This window comes from Anabrus simplex, chromosome 1, assembly GCF_040414725.1.
Source record: "Anabrus simplex isolate iqAnaSimp1 chromosome 1, ASM4041472v1, whole genome shotgun sequence".
In the NCBI taxonomy this organism is placed as follows: domain Eukaryota; kingdom Metazoa; phylum Arthropoda; class Insecta; order Orthoptera; family Tettigoniidae; genus Anabrus; species Anabrus simplex.
Genome location: NC_090265.1, coordinates 217,780,786 through 217,801,318, shown reverse-complemented (window position 1 = coordinate 217,801,318; position 20,533 = coordinate 217,780,786). Strand labels below are relative to the sequence as shown.

General features: G+C 38.5%; 1 protein-coding gene across 1 annotated transcript in view; it reads right to left on the bottom strand.

The window, feature by feature from the left end:
- CREG (Cellular Repressor of E1A-stimulated Genes) overlaps positions 1-20,533 on the bottom strand; it is a 182,994-nt gene that overhangs the window by 42,391 nt on the left and 120,070 nt on the right. Inside the window, exons 4-5 of the mRNA XM_067140685.2 lie at positions 9,512-9,666; positions 2,498-2,617 (exon numbers count right to left, since the gene is read on the bottom strand). Of these exons, the coding sequence (XP_066996786.2) occupies positions 2,498-2,617; positions 9,512-9,666 (275 nt within the window). The remainder of the gene's footprint in view (positions 1-2,497; positions 2,618-9,511; positions 9,667-20,533) is intronic.

Genomic DNA, 20,533 nt, shown 5'->3' with positions numbered 1-20,533 from the left:
CCGGGGCCTCCAGTAAGAGGCATGCACGCTACTCCACCACCGCGGGGCCGGCTGTTTACTTTTAGGTCTTCTTATTTTAGAATTTAACTTCAGGCATCCTGTATTCGATTCCTGGCACTGACAAAGAAAGGCATGGGAAGGGGAAGATACAGCCTTCTTTGTGGGTGCAATAGAGTTGGCCTTGAGTCTCCCGTAATCAAAATATCCATGACCTGGCAGGTAGTCACCTTCACGGGGCGTGGTACCAAAGTGGTTCCTTTTTCTTAAGAAGACAAATAAGATGACGATTCTACTTCCTCACAAACGAAGAACGATATCGTCAATTTTACGAACAGTTTCAATAATGCACCCGGTTTATGTTAAGAGTACAGAAGCTATGATTTTGATTGTTGGATATAATTACATGGTAACAATCAAAACCATCAATATCTACTGAAGATCCATCACCGCACTCGGTATGACTGGCTTTCTTTTCATATCCACCGGGTGACTTATCCATGCGGTTAGGGTCGCACAGCTGTGAGCTTGCATCCGGAGATAGTGGATTCGAACCTCACTGTTGGCAGCCCTAAAGATGGTTTTCCGTGCTTTCGCATTTTTACACCAGGCAAATGCTGGGGCTGTACCTTAATTAAGGCCACAGCCGCTTACCAACTGACAGACAGACCGACCGACCGACTGACCGTGATCTGCATTTAGGGCAGTCGCCCAGGTGGCAGGTCGCCATAAGACCTACGGTGCGACGTAAAGCAAATACTAAATAAAAAATAAAAAACATTTTCACACCCCTTCCAAGAAAGTATTGTATCCATGCTACTGGCCTGGACTTATAACCCACTGAAATTATTTTGTGGGTACGCCACTGCATCCATTTACCATTTTAGGTACAAGGTAAGCACGAAGAATGGTTGGATATTCAAAATACACCACCATAAATGATGCGGTTATGGCTCAAGAGTACTAAAGGAAGGTAAGGGAGGGGATCTAGTGTTTTAGGTACAATCCAAATCAATAGAATTTGACTTCCCATTTTAAGAAATGTTTCATGCATCAATTGCGATTCAAGCCTCGGCCATCTTGATGAGAAGATAGAATCATTGGAACTGAGTTATCATGCCCGCTAATTACAAAATAGTTACCCGCACTTTTGATGGTGCCATTTGAGATTCCAATTAGTCCCCAGGCATTTGACAAAATATATAGGCCTACCTACAGAACTTAGGCATGCATCTGTGATCTGTCTTACTACTGTTAGAATTTAAAACTTTTTTATAAATTACTGAGAATGCATGTAGTTTTGGCTTCTTTATAATAAATATCTCAGTACCTCAGTAGTGACATCAATGGAATCTTCTCTTTTGCCTGCATAAGACCTTGCAGGACATTCAAATGCAATATGGTACTCAATGAGAAAGGTTCTTATTCAATAGAAGCGACGGTATTTTGTTATGAAACCTTTTATGTAATTTACTCCAAAGACAGGATCTTCTCTATTATTGCCATGGCACTGCTTACATTGCAGTTGTGTAATTGAGTGTCATAGTCTTAAAAAAAAAGTTACTTTTATGGCAAGAAATGAGGAACTAACGTGCAGCTCAATCCTGTCACAGTCTTCCCAATGCTGCAACTTAAACACAGCACATCTCTCAACCACGGTACAACCCCAGGAATCCTAGGACATTGTTGTTTCCTGGAACCGATGTGCAAAAGCTGATACAATGTTGTAAGCTTGCAGCTGTTACTGGCCGTGGCCCCCGTTATCTCGGTGGTCATGTTCCTGCCCCCTACTGAGTAATCCCTTGCTAACTGCCCTTTTCCTCATCTCTTGACATTTGTCAACACAGAGTTATATTCCCAATACTGAGGCCTCTACAGGGAAATATACCTGTGCATTACAATCCTAAGTGTTTTCCATTCATTCAACAAGTACATATGTGGAGAATTATGTATGGCCCTACTCAGCCTTGCTAGTAGATTCTTTGTCGCTATGTTAATTTAACATTTCGGCGTAAGTTTTTAAGTTGTTTGTTCCGTACATAAAACAACAGCTGATCCTTGCTCTAGTTTCAGGAAACATTTTGGCAGGGGCCCGGCCCCTCTGCCCCCACCCTGGCTATGCTAGTGGTCATAGTCAGCCGTATTTATTCAACAACAACATATAAAGCAAAGAGGATAAAATAGAGCATATACACAGAACTCACTGCAAAGAAGAAAGAGAACATATACATAGAACTTGCTACAAAGTAAACATATACACAGAACTATCTTCGTCAGTTCTCCGCACGAAATAAACTAAAAACTACAAAGACACATATACATTTAAAACTTCAAAAATGTCCATAGGCCTACATTAAAACCTAGTCTTGTGAAGAAGTTTACAGACCTATTTCATTCGTAATCTTTTCAAATAATATTTTAAATTCACACTGGTATTGTACACTATTTGTCATTAGTAAAGGAAGGAACGACCTTTTAAGTTGATACAGAAAATACATACCCTCTTCAATTTTCCAGTCAGAATAACACGTGCACATCTAGGATCCTCAGGATCTAGGCTTTTTTGTTTGCAATAATCTCCTTCTGCCAGAGAAATGGCTAATGAACAGCGAGAGTCAATCTGCAATGAAAATAACAGCACAGTTTTTTGAAGTACAACAATATTATAATTCTTTCTTCACTAGCTTATGGTTATGTGAACTATTATTTCATGACTCATTGTGTAACAAAGAATGGAATACCTTTTTTATTAAGATATGCTGTCACTTTCATCTCCAAAACAAGGAACTTTCTCCAACACTCAAGAGTCAACTGAATGTTAAAAGTCCATGGAAATGGTTAAGCAAGGAGGATTTATTTAAGATATTATTTCAAGGGTTAAAATAGACCCCTTCATGGTTCAGACGGTTAGATACTGGTCTGTCATTGCTGCACTTCCCGGTTCAAATCTCAGCAGCTACGCATGGAATTAGTGTTGGAAAAAGCAGAAGCAGGACTGATTTTATTTGCGATCACCAGGATTAATTTCTGTAACACTTCATAATCATGTCATCTCCTGGACTTGTGTGACAAGCCTCATCAGCTGACATGTTCCTATACCTCAGCTATAATTGGGCCTTCAGCACATGACCCAACACTTGATTGGAAACAGGTTAAGTAGACTTTTCTTTTATACTTGACTAAAGCTGCAACCCTCACAGCTGACAGTCGAGATTCTTCAACCAGTCAACTACCTCTCCTCTTCTGCCTGCATATGACCTAGCAGGACATTCAAATGCAATATGGTACTCAGTGAGGAAGGTTCTTATTCAACAGAAGCAATGGTATGTTGTTATGAGACCTTTTATGTAATTTACTCAAAAGATAGGATCTTCTCTATTATTGCCATGGGGCTGCTTACATTGCAGTTGAGTAATTTTCCTCCCCTCCACTACTCTTCTGAAGCTGAATACTGGTAAAATATTCTCATTAGGTTACAATATGCATGTATGTACGTCTACCCATTAGGCCTGTGTCTAACAATCCCCAGTAAATTTTTCAGCACAGAGTTTGGTATGGTCTGGATAGTGATGTCCAGGATTTTTTAAATTCTTAGAAGTCCAGCATCTCCTTACAAATTGTCTCTCTGGTGTTAATCATAAGCCTAATGACTTCTCTTTTTTTAATGCCATACTTGTTTCAGAGGTCCTCAGTGGACAGCTCATATACAGGTTGTATCTAAATTATACAGACAAAATAAATCAGGAATGCTATATAAAGAACAATGGTGCATTTGTATTGATGGGGAAAATTTTTCTTTTAGAGAAAATGAGGTTACTTTGTTACTTCCGGGCACGCAATTCAAATTGACAAACTCACTGTATTTGCTTGCCAGAGTGCAAATCACTGCCCGCTGCTCTCTTTCAGGGAAGGGAGGGGAAGTAGGGTGCGTGATAGACGGAGACAGAGGTAATGCTCAGTGAAAATGAACAAGTTTGACTCGTGCAGAGTTGTCTTTGTCTCTTACAAGTAATATCCGCAGTTTGTTTATTAAGCAGCTGTAATTGCACACATAGTGAAGAACACACAGTAATTAAAACATATTTCTCAGTCAAGGAATGCACCAGATCATTTCTCCTCTCATCTGTTGGTCTCAGTAACGTTCTTTATTATTTATCATGCGAAATGATGCAGCACTGCCGCCCCATGATTGTGCATTCCTTTCCTCACAACATTGTAAAAGGAATGACACTGGATGAAAGAAACAATATGCCCAATGATTTGATTACAGTAAGTGTTCAATATTCTCCTTTTCTATTTCGATCTTCACGTAATATGAAAAGTCCAAGTGAGTTAAAGCAGCTGAGCATGGAGGCCATTTAACTGGCCAACCATGGCCTATCCATATTCCTGGAAAGTGCTACGTGACATGACAAATGAAATACAGTGGAGCGCTATTATGACACAGACACATTCACTGCCGAATATTCAGAGGAACATCTTCCAATAATCCACACAGTAATTCTACTGAGAAATGGTAGCATTCCTCACCATTCAGGCGAGGAGGAAGGACATACGGCCCAAGGAAGTAGTCACCAACAATGCCGGCCCACACACTGACACTGAACCGATGCTGAAATGTGCACACTACTGTCACATGAGGGTTTTCTTCTGCCCTCCTTCACGCAGTCACCTACCAACAGACAAGAAGATTGAATTATGAGGTTGGCAGCAATTAGAGTGCCGGACAGCATAAATCAAAGCAGCTTCTCTCCCACTGCCATTTGCTGTGCCATAGGCTTGGTGCATATCAGCCATTTCTTCATTGGTGTACTGAAATGGAGCCATTCTCACCAATTTATACCACATACTTATAAGCCAATATGGACAGAACAAATTGTGTACTGCCTACTGGGACTGGGACGCGACTGCGCTAAATGAACAAGAAATTGTGAATTCGCACCGAGCATTATCTCTGTCTCCATCTATCATACACCCCAGTTCTTCTTCCTTCCCTCCTCTGAAGCACAGCAGCGGCCAGTTTGTCAATGTGAATCGCCTGCCCGGAAGTAATAAAGTAACTTTATTTTCCCAACAAAAAAAATTTCTTCTGCCAATCCGATTACGTCATTGTTCTTTATATAGCACGAAGAGCATCCCTGATATTTTGTCAATATAATTTAGATACACCCTGTATAGCCTTCATTTACTTACACACTAATTGAGGCTGCTTGATCTCATGGTGGGATTAATCATCATATGTGTACCTTTTGCCTTGTCAGTGACAATGAAATGGCGTATGGCTTTTAGTGCCGGGAGTGTCCGAGGACATGTTCGGCTCGCCAGATGCAGGTCTTTTGATTTGACACCCGTAGGTGACCTGCGCGTCGTAATGAGGATGAAATGATGATGAAGACGACACATACACCCAGCCCCCGTGCCAGCGAAATTAACCAATTAAGGTTAAAATTCCCGACCCTGCCGGGAATCGAACCCGGGACCCCTGTGACCAAAGGCCAGCACGCTAACCATTTAGCCATGGAGCCGGACTATCAGTGACAATAATATCAACGCTTGTGAATCCATTTGTGGAAAGACATCCAATTTCTTCATAGACCTCCAAGTGGTGGTGTTTACAGAGGCTTCTAGCAATCAATATGTGAACTGCATTGGGCCGACTGATTCTCATCAGTACTCCCTTACGACAGAACCCAACACATGAGCTAAGGTTTCAAACTTGTCACATCTTCTGCAAAGGGATGTATTAAGGCTCATTCCAGGGAGAGATCAAACTGGGATGACATTACCATTACAGTAATTGTTTCTGTCCATTGTCCGTATGACTTACCTCTCTCATTACTGAACCAAGTTTTTCTTTTCTACCAGCGGAAAAAAAAAAATTACTTCCTTACCCTTGAATGGTAAATTGCACCAACTTTTACAAGAATTTCCGTGGAGTATTTTTTGGATGAGCTTGGTAAGAGGGTTTTTGAGATGTTCAACTTGCTCCTTGCTAAGTGGCAAGCACTGAAAGCAATGGGCTATTTGAGTACGGAGCTCTATGGTGGCTTTGATGTATGGTCTTTTCATATGCAAATATTTATATGCTGAATGAAAGCCTTCCACTGAGCTTTGAAAATTGCAAGTCCTCTAAGACTTCAGTGTGTGTAAATAATTCCATCTGGGACATCAGTGGGTAACACAATAATTTCTTTAATGGAACTCATTATTTTATCAATTTTGCCAAGAAATTTCACTGTTGGTTTTTTACAAGGTACACACTTGAATAGGTAGATTAGTTGTGGCCAAATATATTGGTTGAGTATATTTAGCTTCTGAATAAGAAGGGGCGAACTAACCAGCTGAAGGGTTAAATTTAATTTCATCCTGAAATGCTACTCCAAGGCACAGTATTGTTTCGTCCAGTGAAATACACTCGATTGTGTTTTCTTCCAAAGTTGTGAGAGCAGAGGTGATCAGTTGACCTTTGCATATCAATATTGCCTTACTTTTTGTAGTATTTATTTGGAGTATGATCTTGGCTAGGGAAATTGCTACTAGATCTGTAAGATGTTTATCTGCTGCTTTGTTCTTACAAAGAAGCACCAAGTCATTGGCAAAAGCCTTCAGAGTCCCATACCTGGAATTAAGTTGTACCCATATCCCTTGACGAAGTTTTAACCCAGAACTTTTTAACAAACTATCACTTCACAATTTTTATAGAATAATGTGTCTATTTATTTTAACTTGTACAAAAAAGTTTTAATATTTTAATGTGTATGTCCTGTTTTCAACATGTCACAGTCATGTGATTAAAAATGTATTTGAATCTAGCTGAAGATGGCTACAAGAAGGCATGTCTATTTAATTATTTAATTATTGAATAGTACATATTAAGTAGTGAGTATGTGGAACCTTCATAGTAAATTCAATAAGAATTCATTTTTGAATTTGAAAAAAAATTAACTGCTTCATAAACTGAATTGGATTGTCAACTCATCAAGCTGTGATATGTTTTTTTAGAATAAATCATTTGACATTGAATGGAAGATTCTCTCATGTCAAATAACAAGATTTAAACATGTTTCAGTGACATCAGTTGACATGGAACACTTGTTTTCAGCTAATAAATTCATGTTGACTAGCCTATACCATGTTGAGTAAGTGAAGTTCAAATCTAGTGAAGTATATTTATGGAACACCCAGTGGACACATGGAAAAATTTCTGCTTGTACATCTGGTGATGATTACTCAAGGTCTTTCTAGAAAATCTTTCAAGGACTAATTTTTCAAAAGAAACAAAGTTTAAATATCATTGGCTAGGAGCAATCGACTGTACGTTCACTGGCCTTACAGCAAAATGCTGATATGTTCATTTTGCCTTATGGGACCAAGCTTGGTGTGGTGTGCAATTACTTCTTGTTTTGGTCTGCTGTGGGACAGACTAGTGTCCGTGGTACTTCCTGCTCCACTGGGAGCCTTAACTGTTTCTTGGGGTAAGGTATTCTCTCTTTCAGTTTAATGATTTAATTTAATTACATTTTTATGTGCAAGAATTTCTCAGTCATTTTCTACTATCCTAGGTATTCTGCAAGGAAATTTTAAAAGTGGTAGTTCAGTTCAGACTTTCCCATCCACATTTTTGTGAGGCAATCAAATTTAATATTGAACTTGTGTGGTAGTATTAAATGTAAAATTTCATCTCTGCTTGATTGTAAGAGAATGGGATTAGCCCATCTTGTATATTGAGGATGTTTCTTATCAGTAGGTTTTATCAGGCATGTGCTCTAAATAATGATGGTTTGTACCTTCAGCACAATTATGTATTTTTCTCCACTCCATGAAGTAGACGTAAGAAGTTGAGCTTCACTCGGTGGTGATTCATTCAATCTTCCCAAGGCTTCAAGATGTTTTGTTTTACTAGTATTTTAAAGATTCATTTTCAAATTACCATTTCTTAAAGGTACTGTAAGTATCCTCACCTTGAGGTAATTGAATTTTAGGTGATTTGGTGTAAATATCTTTGGTTTACATTTGGATTGTAGTAAGTTTTGAGTGAAATACCACTTTTAAGTGCGTTCATGCATTTAAAAAAAAAAAAATTAGACTTCAGGTAATAGCTCCTTTCATTGTGTGTTTATGAGCATTTTGAATTTATGATTTTTTAAATCTTTTTAAGTATCATTCTCCCTATTAAATTTTACTATGAGTTGCCTTTGTTTATTTATCAAGTACCTCAAAAATAATTTTTCTTATAAAACTATTTAGAGTATTTTAGTTATGAATGCAACTATAAAAGTTTATGATCCTACAGCAAGGCCCATCCACCTTCCTCATCTTGCTTACTTGATTTTCTGCCTTGCTAATTAATCTTTGTTTATGTGGCTACTGTTTTATGTCTTAATTTAAATTTTCTAATGGTAACCCCTCATAGTGACACTGACAGAAAAGAATGGAGTTTTACAGCATAAAACCTCAAAATAAATGCTCTAATGTGAATTAAATTAAGGACCTTGGCAGTGATGTACTTGTGATTTGTGAATGTCATTTAAAAAAAAACTATATTCTTCAGTGCTGATGCCCATTATGTAATACTAACTATAGAATCAGGCCTTCTTTAACTACTTTTATAACAGTAGATGAATTGCCTTGCTGGAGCTCTTCTGGTTTAATTCTGTGAAAAAAATTACAAGTACAGGCATACTTTAATCATGAATTTATCAACACTACTTAAAAATTATTGGATGATTCAGTCCGTAATAGTACTGGCATTTTTAATTTTTATTTTTATTCTTAGAGGGTGAGATCCTCTCTCAATCCAGGACATATGTAATGGTGATTTGAGGTGAGGTGAGGTGAAGGGTGAGAGGGGAGTGCCTGTGGTCTATAATAGGAACTGTCCTGGCATTTGCCTGAAGGTGAAAATGGGAAACCACAGAAAGCCATTCTAAGGACAGCAAACAGTGGGCACTGCCTCCTAAATGCAGAGCTATTAAGCTATAGTCACTCTGCCCAGTAGTACACTTCTCTATGTTATAACTTAAATTAATAAAGTTTAATTGATAATAATTTATAAACAATCAAATTCTATCATAATTTTATCATTGAATAAGGCAATTAAACTAAGGCTTTAATAACATGACAGTCTGAGATCTAGTGATCACCATCAATAGCTTCCTCAACTATGGCTTTAGCCCTGATAACTTTCTTATAATTTGCTTTTCCATTAATATGTACTATAGTTGATTAAAGGTTTTAGTTCTTCTATCTCCTAATTAATGCATAGTGAACTTTCTACAATTCAAATTCTTAAAAATTCCTCAAGGAAGATATACTACACGTCAGTGACTTGATTGCTAGCAAAAGGTGAGGACGGAAAGTAAACGAACAGTTGTTTTTTGCACAATCCGCAGTAGAATTGTTAACTTCTATTGAAAATATGAAAAGTAAGAAAGTTAAGATCAAATCAAGTACAAGAAAATACAGAGTGAATGGTATAAACTGATAACCAGTCAATATTCAATGTGAAACAAACCTCTAAATCTTGTGATGACATGTCCATGGGTGTCAAGTACATATAAGGCACACCAGAGCTATTTGTTGGAGTTCCATCACTTATTGAAACAATGTTGGCAAATGGGAAAGTCCTCACTTCTCGGTTGGATGATATAGTGGCTATGGATGCCCAATCTACAACAACAAACCACAGACATCATTATCATAAAAAAAATTTAGCTTTCCTCCAAAATAATACCAACTAAACAAAAAAGGAGGCAGTTTGCATTATTTCTTTTTGTTCCTTCCCATTCATAGTGACAAAAGCACAACACAACAGCTTGCCACAGGAAGAGGACATAAACATGTAATGTTGTCTAATAACTTATAAAAACAGACTGAATCAAAAGTAGTGTAAACAAATGAATTACTGGTACAATGAAAACATAAATAAAGCACTACAACTTTTTGAAGGAATTTTGTGAAAAAATTACAAATACAGGAATATTTTAATTATGAATTTATCAACATTATTTAAAAAGTATTGGATGACTCAGTCCAAAATACTACTGGTACTTTTTTAATTCTAATTTTTATTTTTAGAGGGTGATGTCCTCTCTCAAGCCAGGACATATGTAATGGTGATCTGAGGTGATTGATTGATTTCTGTAATAGTTCTGTCTTTCAGTATGCAGTCTGTAAGCCTCTATAACTGAACTAGGTACATCCTTGAATCATGTATCAGCAGTTAGAATTGTGGACTCTTAATTTTCTTCTTAATTATGAAATTAATTATCCCACTGAATCATTATTTCCCAGCCTCCTTCTACTTCTCATACCATCTACTGTCTAGTCCAGCAGACTCCTAGATAACCTTACCCTTAACCACACACATTACAGCATAAAAACAAAAAGTTACATATGTTACAAATAAAAAATGAGTTAAGTGGAATGTACACAGTATTTTCAATTCAAAATTTGTAGTCAGTTTTTAATAAGTTTTGATTATCATTAAAGCATTTGTTTTACACTCAATTTTTTGGTAGGCACTTCGTAAAGTAATGTAGCTGAATTGAAAATTACTTCCATCGGAGACTTATGATAAGGACAGTGAACTAATTTACTATGAGACAGGATGAAATTAGGTCATTAAAAAAAACTTATTATAGAAATGAACTAATTTAGACCTGTCTCAATCCAGCCACATTCTCTTAGAATTCTCAACAGATTTCCAAGTATTCTAATTTTCTCCCTTACTTCTGAGCTAATATCTTTACCATTCATATCTTCAAATACTAAACAAAGCTTTAACCATGTTCTTCTTGAAAACTGGATAAAATATATTTCATATAAAACTAACAACAAATACAATGCCCTCAAAAAAAGGTGTAACACTTGATATTTTCACAGAAAGCTTGGTTAAATTCTGCATTGAGTAAGATCACCATACTTTTTCTAATATTTAGATTAGCTAATGCTGGTGTTTTGTTTTTGTTTTTCTTTATGTCGCACCAACACAGATATGTCTTTTGGATATGATGGCATAGGAAAGGACAAGGTCTGGCCACGCTACCACAATTCTTTGCGGTGGAGACCAACTTGAGTCTTAAGCATAGTTATGATGTGGACGAGCCTGATAAAATGTGAAATATATTTGCTTTTTTAAGGAAAATGGGGTACTGCGCTACACCAAATTGTCAGAATAAGTCAACTAGCAGGATTAGTGTTTTGCTTTCCAGTGATAAGCAGTGGTGAGCTCAGTGGGTAAGATACAAAATTACAGGCGTGATAAATGGCAACCCACTTATAATTATTCAAGGTTAGTAAGTTTTTACAATGAAACTATTCCTGATGAATCATCTTTATATGAACAACTTTTGTATTTGTGGGTTCCATTATGCATTTTCTTCTGATATCATTTGATGAATCGCAGTTTGAACAGAAGTGGGTAGATGGACAGAAACACTCAAGTGGAATTCCATGCCACAAATGTTCCTAATTCACCCAAGTCTTTAAAATGTTTTAGGAAAGCTTCCAAACAAGTATTTTTTAAAAGAAGCAACAAAGGTAATAGGTACTGTGTAATAAAATTATCCATGGTTTTTTTTTTTTGAGTTAACTATGCAAGGGAGGTCATATAGGAAAACTTAAAGTAAGGAGCCCAGCATAAGTAGGCTAAATGGAAAACAGCCAGGACTCAGCTATGGACCCCATAGTCGTCAACTCGCGCTTCAAAGTTCAGAGACCTAGGAATCCCTTTTAGTCACCTCTTACGACAAAAAGGGGATAGCATGGGTGTTATTCTACCACCCCCACCCATAGGGGGTTAAAGATTATGAAAGCCTTTACAAACAGGTTCCCAGTTATCCACCGCAAGTGTTATACCACTCCTATAAACGTGAGACGTGTGATTCGAATGATGGAAAATCTTCAGGTCTGCCAACAGTGGGGTTCGAACCCACTATCTTCTGAATGCAAGTTGTTAGCCACGTGACTCAAACCGCACAGCCACTAGCTCAGTCTTCTTCTTCTTCTTCTTCTTCTTCTTCTTCTTCTTCTTCTTCTTCTTCTTCTTCTTCTTCTTCTTCTTCTCCTCCTCCTCCTCCTCCTCCTTCTCCTTATGATGATGATGAAGATGATGATGATGAATTTTTTCTTGCCAAAAGCCAACTTTGTACATTTTGCGTGGGCAGTAAATACATGATATCCCCTGCCTGTGGCAACTAAAAGGGGCCCCAGGGATTCTTAACTTGGGAGCGTGGATTGGCGACCCCGGGGCCCTCAGCTTAATCCTAACTTTTTCTATCCTATTCAATCTCTGTTGGTCATCTCTTGTTCTTTTCCAACCCTGATGGTATTAGAGTAGTCGAAACCCAGAAAGTTTTTAGTTTTCACAAACTTCATGGCCTTTATCTTTCTTTGAACAATGCGTTCATTTTTTGAAGTGTCGGATCCCTTCAATTTTTTCCCTCTGATTAGTGTTAATAGTGGATGGTTGCCCAGTTGTATTTCCTCTTAAAACAATAACCACCACCATCACCACTTTGTACTATTTAACTGCATGGTTATCTATAAAATAGTTACAGTAACTAAGAATATCATTATTGTTGTAGATGTGAAGAGAGTATTTTTTCCTCAGAACACAAAGAATTTACCACATGAATGGATAACAACCGTTAGCAAACCAAACATAATATAATGCACTTAACTCAAGAGCCATTCAATGTTTATCAACGTACTGTAGTAACCGTTTAGAAGTGCAGTAACTACTTTCTTAACAAAGGAAATGCTGAAGGTAATTTACTACAACTGTCTTTACGTACTTTTAAGTTCAATATTTCATGAAATCATAATATAACAGAGGTACCATACAGATTTTTATGAGATTACACATTTTGACAGATGATATCAATAAGAAACACAGCAAGATCAAGTTGTATAGAAGAGGCAACTAAAAGGGGCCCCAGGGATTCTTAACTTGGGAGCGTGGGTTGGCAACCCCGGGGCCCTCAGCTTAATCCTGAATCGCTTCCACTTACTTGTGGCAGGCAGAGTATACATGAGCACTTATGCTAATTCTTGTTTCTTGAAAAATGAAATTTAGGTTCTATTAATTATCTTCCTATTCAAATAGCTGTGAATGTATTTGTGCCATTTAGGGGTTATACAGTTGTATATACATAAACAATAGATGCCCAATTAAATTCTAGATGAAAAATTGTTGTTTGTTTTTATTTCAATGTTTGGTACCTAAATGCTCTAAATTCGAATACATTTGTCTTTGGTTATGGTCATTTAAAGACTCAACATGGCAGCTCCATAATTAACATTTGTGTCTTGACCTCCCTAGACTGGCCTTGGGAAAGGAACAGGAGTGAGAAGGAAGCGGCCATAGCCTTAATTAAGGTACAGCCCCAGCATTTGCCTCCTAGTATGGAAATGGCAAACTACAGAAAACCATCTTCAGGGCTACCGACAGTGGGGTTCGAGCCCACTATCTCTTGACTGCAAGCTCCCAGCTGCATGATCCTACCTGCACCGGCAACTCGCTCGGTAGTTAGTGCTCTATGAACATTACTGAAGGAGAACTGACAATGAATAACAACAGAAGGCTTTTTAATGCAATATTGTAACAAATTCAAACAATGGTGAGTGCTCCTGCACATTTCTTATTCATTTCACACCAATTATGAAAACCATTATTTCAGCATTGTAGTTGCTCTTGTACATTTGATGCTGATTGACCAGTATCTGAGCATTACCTCAGGAGTTTCTGACCCATAAATAACTCATCAACATGCCTCTTATGTCTCGTGAACTTGGTGAAATGGTGTACGATGGCCATAGCTTCCATTATGTAGCAGAGGTTTTGATTACAAGGGCTGTGAAATGCTTTCAGAATCATCAATCCTACCACAGAAAACCTGGTTTAGGCCATCCTAGGTGCACTTCTGCTTTACACGATAGGTTTTTGAGGCTACAAGTGTTAAGGAAGCAACATCTTACACTCTTTGAGAACTGAAGTAGTCTGATGCAGTTCCACGATGTAGCTGTGAGTGAGAATATAATCGGAAAGAGGCTCCTTTAACCTTGAGAAAACCAGCCAGTAGACCAGCGCTTCTGTTACAACACCAGAGAGTCCACGTTCATTTTGCACAGGAACATGAACATTGGACTGGGATCAGTGTGGACATGTACTCTTTAGTGACGAGTCCAAATTCAACCAGAGATCACCTTATGGAACAGCTAGGACGTGGAGAATGACAGGAGAATGCTTTTGCCCCTCTACCTTTGCCGAAATTATATCATTTGGAGGATGTTCCGTGATGGTGTGGGGTGGTGTAACTTCAGATAGCCATACTAGTCATACTCATTGAGAATGGCTCCCTCAGAGGACACAGGTACATTGAGAAGGTTCTCATTAACAACGTAATATAATTTGCATTCACTTTTGACAAAAACTTTGTGCATGATAAAGCAAGACCCCATTTTGCTCAGTGTTCAGTGTGTCGCAGAGTTTCCTCGGGAGGTCAACATTCCCACTTTGGACTGGCCAGCTAGGAATATAGACCTCAACAACCCTCCTGAGCATGTGGAACATGACTAGTCATGTTTTCAACACTCTGGCTGAATTAAAGGTAGTGACTCATGTACCACAAGGGGACATCCAGGGCTTGAAGAGGAGCATGTCCAGAAGAATCACGGTGGTAATTGCAGCCAGGAGTGGCAGTACCTCCTACTGATCATGTAATCAACATCCAACAAGTTCCCAGTACATTTCCTTAAAATTACATCATTTAAATCAATAATTTTGGTAATCAGAAAATCTGTCAGATTCTGCTTCATTAATTGAAAAAAAACTGTATCTTCTTGAATCAAATTGTTTTGAGAACTGTTATCTTTGGAATAGGTATGGACAGATTCTTCATTTTATTCTGTATATGAAAAGATTCTTTATTTTATTCTGTAGAGAATGGGAAGGCTCCTGGACCTGATGAGATGTGTGCTGAGATACTGAAACTATTCAAGAGTATTCACCGCAGTGGAACGATTCCTCAAGACTAGCTCAAATCAACTTTTTTAATATTGCCTGAGAAAGCCAATGAAAAATTCTGCAATGAATATAGAACAATTAGTTTGATGAGCGATGTTCTGAGAGTATTCCTAAAGGTCTTGCATGCAAGAATTTATCACAAATGTGAGGAGAACATCAGAACCTCACAGTTTGGCTTCAAACATGGTTTTGGTACTAGAGAGGCATTATTCAGTCTGCAGGTGTTAGTCCAATGGTGCTGAGATGTCAATGTTGAAGTTTTTGCTTGTTTCATCAATTACGAAAAAGCCTTCGATACAGTCCTCGCCATGATAACTTATGAACATTCTTCGAGAATTAGCACTTGATGGGCAGGACATCCATATTATTGGTAATCTCTACTGGAACCAGAGTGCTGACATAAGAGTTGATGGTCATGTCTCGGAAAAAGTCTCAAGGCTGTATTCTTTCACCCATGCTTTTTAACATCTATTCAGAAAAGATTTTTCGAGATGCTCTTTACGGAAAGACTCAAGGAGTTGTGGTTAATGGTTTCATCATAAACAACATCAGGTATGCCGATGACACTGTGCTACTTGCAACCAATCTCCAGGATCTACAGGAATTATTTAATGCTGTCACTGAAGCCAGTAGCGCCCTGGGCTTGAGGCTTAATGTAAAGAAGACCAAGTGGATAGTTATAAGCAGGAAAGAAGATGGCATTTGAGGTAATCTCACAGCAGCAAAGGACCAGATCGCAAGAATGGCAACATTTAAATACCTGGGATGTCACATCAATGATGACTGGGACCTTGCTCATGAGATCCGGAGCAGAATTAAGCAGGCCAGAACTTCTTTTCAGAGACTTAGAAAACTTTTGACAAGCCATGACCTTTCCATTACACTATGGACACGACTACTCCAAACGGTCAAACGAGGCATGTTCATTTCCCTGCTCGCTCAACGAGTTGACTTTCGCGGGCTAAGTTCAAAACTGCGTCGCACACGCTCAACCATTTCTTCAGGCACACTAGGATGGCCTATTGATTTTCCCTTGCACAAACATCCTGTGGTTTGAACTGTTCATACCATCGGCGAATGGAGTTGGCAATGGGTGGATCTTTCCGATACTTTGTTCTAAAGTTTCGTCGCACGGTTGTTGCAGATTAGCTGGAATGAAATTCCAGAACAGCACACGCTTTTTCACTGTTAGTCGCCATCTTTGCAACTGTTGGAATAGAGGACACATCATGTCTACTGGATGTTGCAACTGTTGCGCTCTCAGGGGCGTTGGGGGATGCACAATGTATGGAGGGCTATTCAAACAAAACAAAACAAAACTTTGAGGGATACTTGCCTTACAACATCAAACACCATCACCATATCTCTAATGAAATGGCTAGAAATAATTGAAAAAACCGCTCAAATCATTTGTGCGCATGCTGTATTGGGTATCCAACATTTCCAAGAGCACCCTTGAATTTTCTGCTCGGCAGTGATTTTGAGCAACTCAAATTTACAATTTTATGATAACATTCATAACATCTAAGCAGACCCGGCCAAAAGCTGGAAACTGCAGATGATGATGATTCATAACATCTGCCATTTTCATAATCTTTCCACAAAGCACTTGCTGATGAACTATACACTGATAATGACTACTAAAGAAAGGCAGGGAACGTTCATCATTATGACACAAATTAATAAATCCTTTGTGTTTGGCTGCCACGGATTGCACAACATCAATAGTAACACATGCAACGTTCATCATTATGACACAAATTAATAAATCATTTGTGTTTGGCTGCCACGGATCGCACATCAATAGTAATACATGAAAGTTTTTGATTTGGCAAATTATGTTCAGAAATGAAGAATTTAAATGATGTAAACATTTTTTGTTCGATCTTTCAAAGTCAAGATTGTTAGTAAGTCTTCTTTTACACAGAAATCTGAAAAGAAATCATATTTTCAGCTGAGTCAACTGCATTTTTTTAAAAGTGGAAGCCATTTCTCTTCACTTTCAACTTGGTTAATCTATAATTGCAAGGTTCTTTAGTCTGTCAAAAACTAATTCAGGATAAAATAAATTTTATAAAATACCTGAAAAAGAAAAGATACATGAAAAAGATACCATTAATTAAATAACAATCACCACACCAATTCATTTTAATATTACTAAAGTGTAATAATAATTTATCATGTGCTAACATTTCCAAGTGTACTAGCAAATGCAATGAAGTTGCCAATATATTTTCAGCATCTCAAGAGTCTCCAACGTAGTGATACTAATTTTAGAGCACCCAGGACTAACAGGAGGGAAGGTGCTTCTAATTGCATTTCTTTAATTAATCTAGTGGGTTACTACCTGAATCAGAAACATATATAACCTATAAGACTGATGTTCACTAGCAATGCTTTCATGATTGTGTCGAAGCAATACCATTTACTACTACTACTACTACTACTTGATGGCTTCTGGTGGGATTCCATCTACACCTGGTGCCTTACCAGTCTTCATATTGCGTGCTACCTCTTGTAACTCAACCACAGTAAACGGTTCTGCAACACAAAAATCTGATTCTGTTTCAAGTCTGTCATTAGTACAAGGGAACAACTCCATTGCTATGGCTTTCCTTCTATCAGCTGGGAGCTGAACTGGTACCCTGTTGATTATTCGACCGGTCACTATCTTATATCCCGCCCCCCAGATATCACTGTCTAGATCTTCGCATAGCTTTTGCCAGAGATTTCTCCTTTATTAGCTTCATTAGTTGCCTCTTTGATGCCTTATAATCAGCTTCTAATTGTATTAAGTTGACCTGGATGATTTTTTTCCTAGATCTTGTAAGAATTCGTCTCTTGCGATTGCAGTCTTTCCTTTGCATGTCTATTTCATTGTTCCACCAGTAAGGGACTCGTGTTTTATATTTTGTTGATCCCCTCAATCGGCTGGTCCTACAAGCGTCTTTAAGAACAGCAGTTACATTTTTTAGAGTATGTTGCACTGTATCTACAGTTTGTGACATCCACTCGATTGCAATTTTAAAAGTTTCCCAATTATAGTCCCACACCATTTTTGTGATATCATTAAGCTTCTTCGATCCCTTAACTTGAAAGTAAACAAAACGATGGTTGCTGAGAGATTCATCTTCCATAACTTCCCAGTCAACAATGAGTGATGCTATACCCTGCGTTGAGCAGGTGACATCTATGAAAGACTCTGAGTTCCCTCTGGAAAAAGTTGGTAAGATTCCAGTGTTATGAACCACCAAGTCTAGGGTCGCTATCCATTCTGCCCAATATTCTCCCCTATGATCTGCAGTTGGTGCCCCCCACAGAGGCGACTTGACATTTAGGTCTCCGAGAATGATAGATTCAATACCTGACGCCATGCAGTCCTGAACTATTGCATCTACTTCAGCTTTGAAAATATCAAAAGGGATGTTAGGAGAGATATAACAACAATAAATCTGATATTGCTGAAGTTGAATACACAAATATCCTTCTTCTGCCCTTATGCTTAGCACCTCCAACTTATCATTTAAAAAATATGCAGCTACATCACATCTTTTGTCCATGAACCAACCACCTTCAGCTACTCGCCTTCTGTTTGGCTCGCTAACAAGCACTAAGTCTACTTTCTTTTCCAAGGCTGTCGCATACATGATGTCATGACTGTCGGATTTCCTCATGAGATTCGCCTGCAGTATGTCCATTATTGGTCGTTTAAATTCAACTTCCTTGCCTCTAATATTAGCTTCCTGTAAGTAGGGCATTTCATTTGATCTGAGCGGTGGCCCTCCACTTGGCACATGGTGCAAAACGAAATGTTCCCACAATCCTTCGCCAAATGGCCTTCTTGTCCACAATTTAGACAGCTCCGTGATCAGTCATCCTTAACGTCGCAGTGAGGCGCTTTATGTCCAAATCCAAGACATTTAAAACACCTTGCAACTGTAACTCTTTCCTTCACCATACAGGTTGCCCATCCCACATTTATTTTCTTTTTCTTTAACAGTATTTTCAATGGTTCCGTTGGCAATATTACGGTAGCATTCAGATTTCCGAACCTCCCCGGTCTTACGGATGTAATATTGATCTGAGATTCTTCGACAGCAGCTTCTAAGGAGAGTGCTGCTCTAAGATAGTTTTCATTTAAATCCGGATCCATACCGAACACTAGAATAGTATGTAGTTGAGGTGGCACCTGGTTGGATCTTATCAGTCTTCAATGATTTATTAAAAAAGCGTGACTTCCCCGATGAGTGGAAAGTAGCCAAGCTAGTGCTGTTATTGAAGGCAGGGAAACTATCATTAGATCCATCAGCGTACAGGCCACTTTGCTTATTAAACACCTTGAGCAAACTTTACGAAGGATTGATTAAAACTAGACTGGAGAAAGAACTTGAACAACAGGGAGAACTTTCTTCGAACCAATTTGGATTTAGAAAGGGTAGAACCACAACCCAAGCTATTGAGAGGGTGATTCAAATACAGGCAAAAAGCAGTGAGAAATGGGCTGCCTTGATAACGCTAGATGTCAAAAATGCTTTTAACACTGCTTCTTGGAGCATTATTTTGAGAGAACTTCATAGGATGAACATTTCTCAGTATCTACAACAAATAATCGTTAAGTACTTCAAAGGACGAAGAATACGATTTCATGATTTAGAAGATCTTGAAATGTGTGCTGGCGTTCCACAGGGATCTGTCCTAGGACCCACCTTGTGGAACATTCTATATGATGGTGTCTTACGCCTGCAGCTGACAAAAGGGACAACATCTATTGGTTATGCAGATGACCTTGCAATAGTGGTAATAGCAGAGAATGTAGAAGAACTGACCTTCCGAGTAAATGAATCACTGAGACGAGTTAACCTTTGGATGGTAAATAATAAGTTGAGATTGGCTCTACATAAGACTGAGGCTGTAATTTTGAAAGGTTCCAGGAATTGGAAAAATGTCCGTTTCTTATTAAATGATACAGTGATTATCCCAGGAAAGTCTGTACGATACCTTAGGGTTCTTATTGACAGGAATTGCACATTTGGTGCACATGTGAAGGCAGTAACCCAAAAGGCAGAGAAGAAGGCATCGGCATTAGCCAGACTTATGCCTAACATCGTGGGACCAAGAACAGTTAAGAGACAGATTATGTGCTCTGCAGTATATTCCATTTTACTTTAAGCTGCAACTATCTGGCATAATGCACTCAGGAGGAAGATTCACCGAAGAGCTATGGAAAGAGTACAGAGGAAAATGCTGCTCAGAGTTACCTGTGCATATCGAACTGTTTCGACAGCAGCTTTACAAGTTGTAGCTGCCAGTATTCCCATTGACCTCCTCGTTGTAGAGAGAAAACTTTGGCATGAAAGGGGTGCGACTATATCTGCTGAAGAAAAGAAAGCCTCGAGGAACCAACTCTTACTAGACTGGCAAGACCGATGGGATGGCACAACCGATGTTGGCCAATGGACAAAAAAGCTAATACCCAACATAGGAGACTGGCTTAAATGTAGACATCGG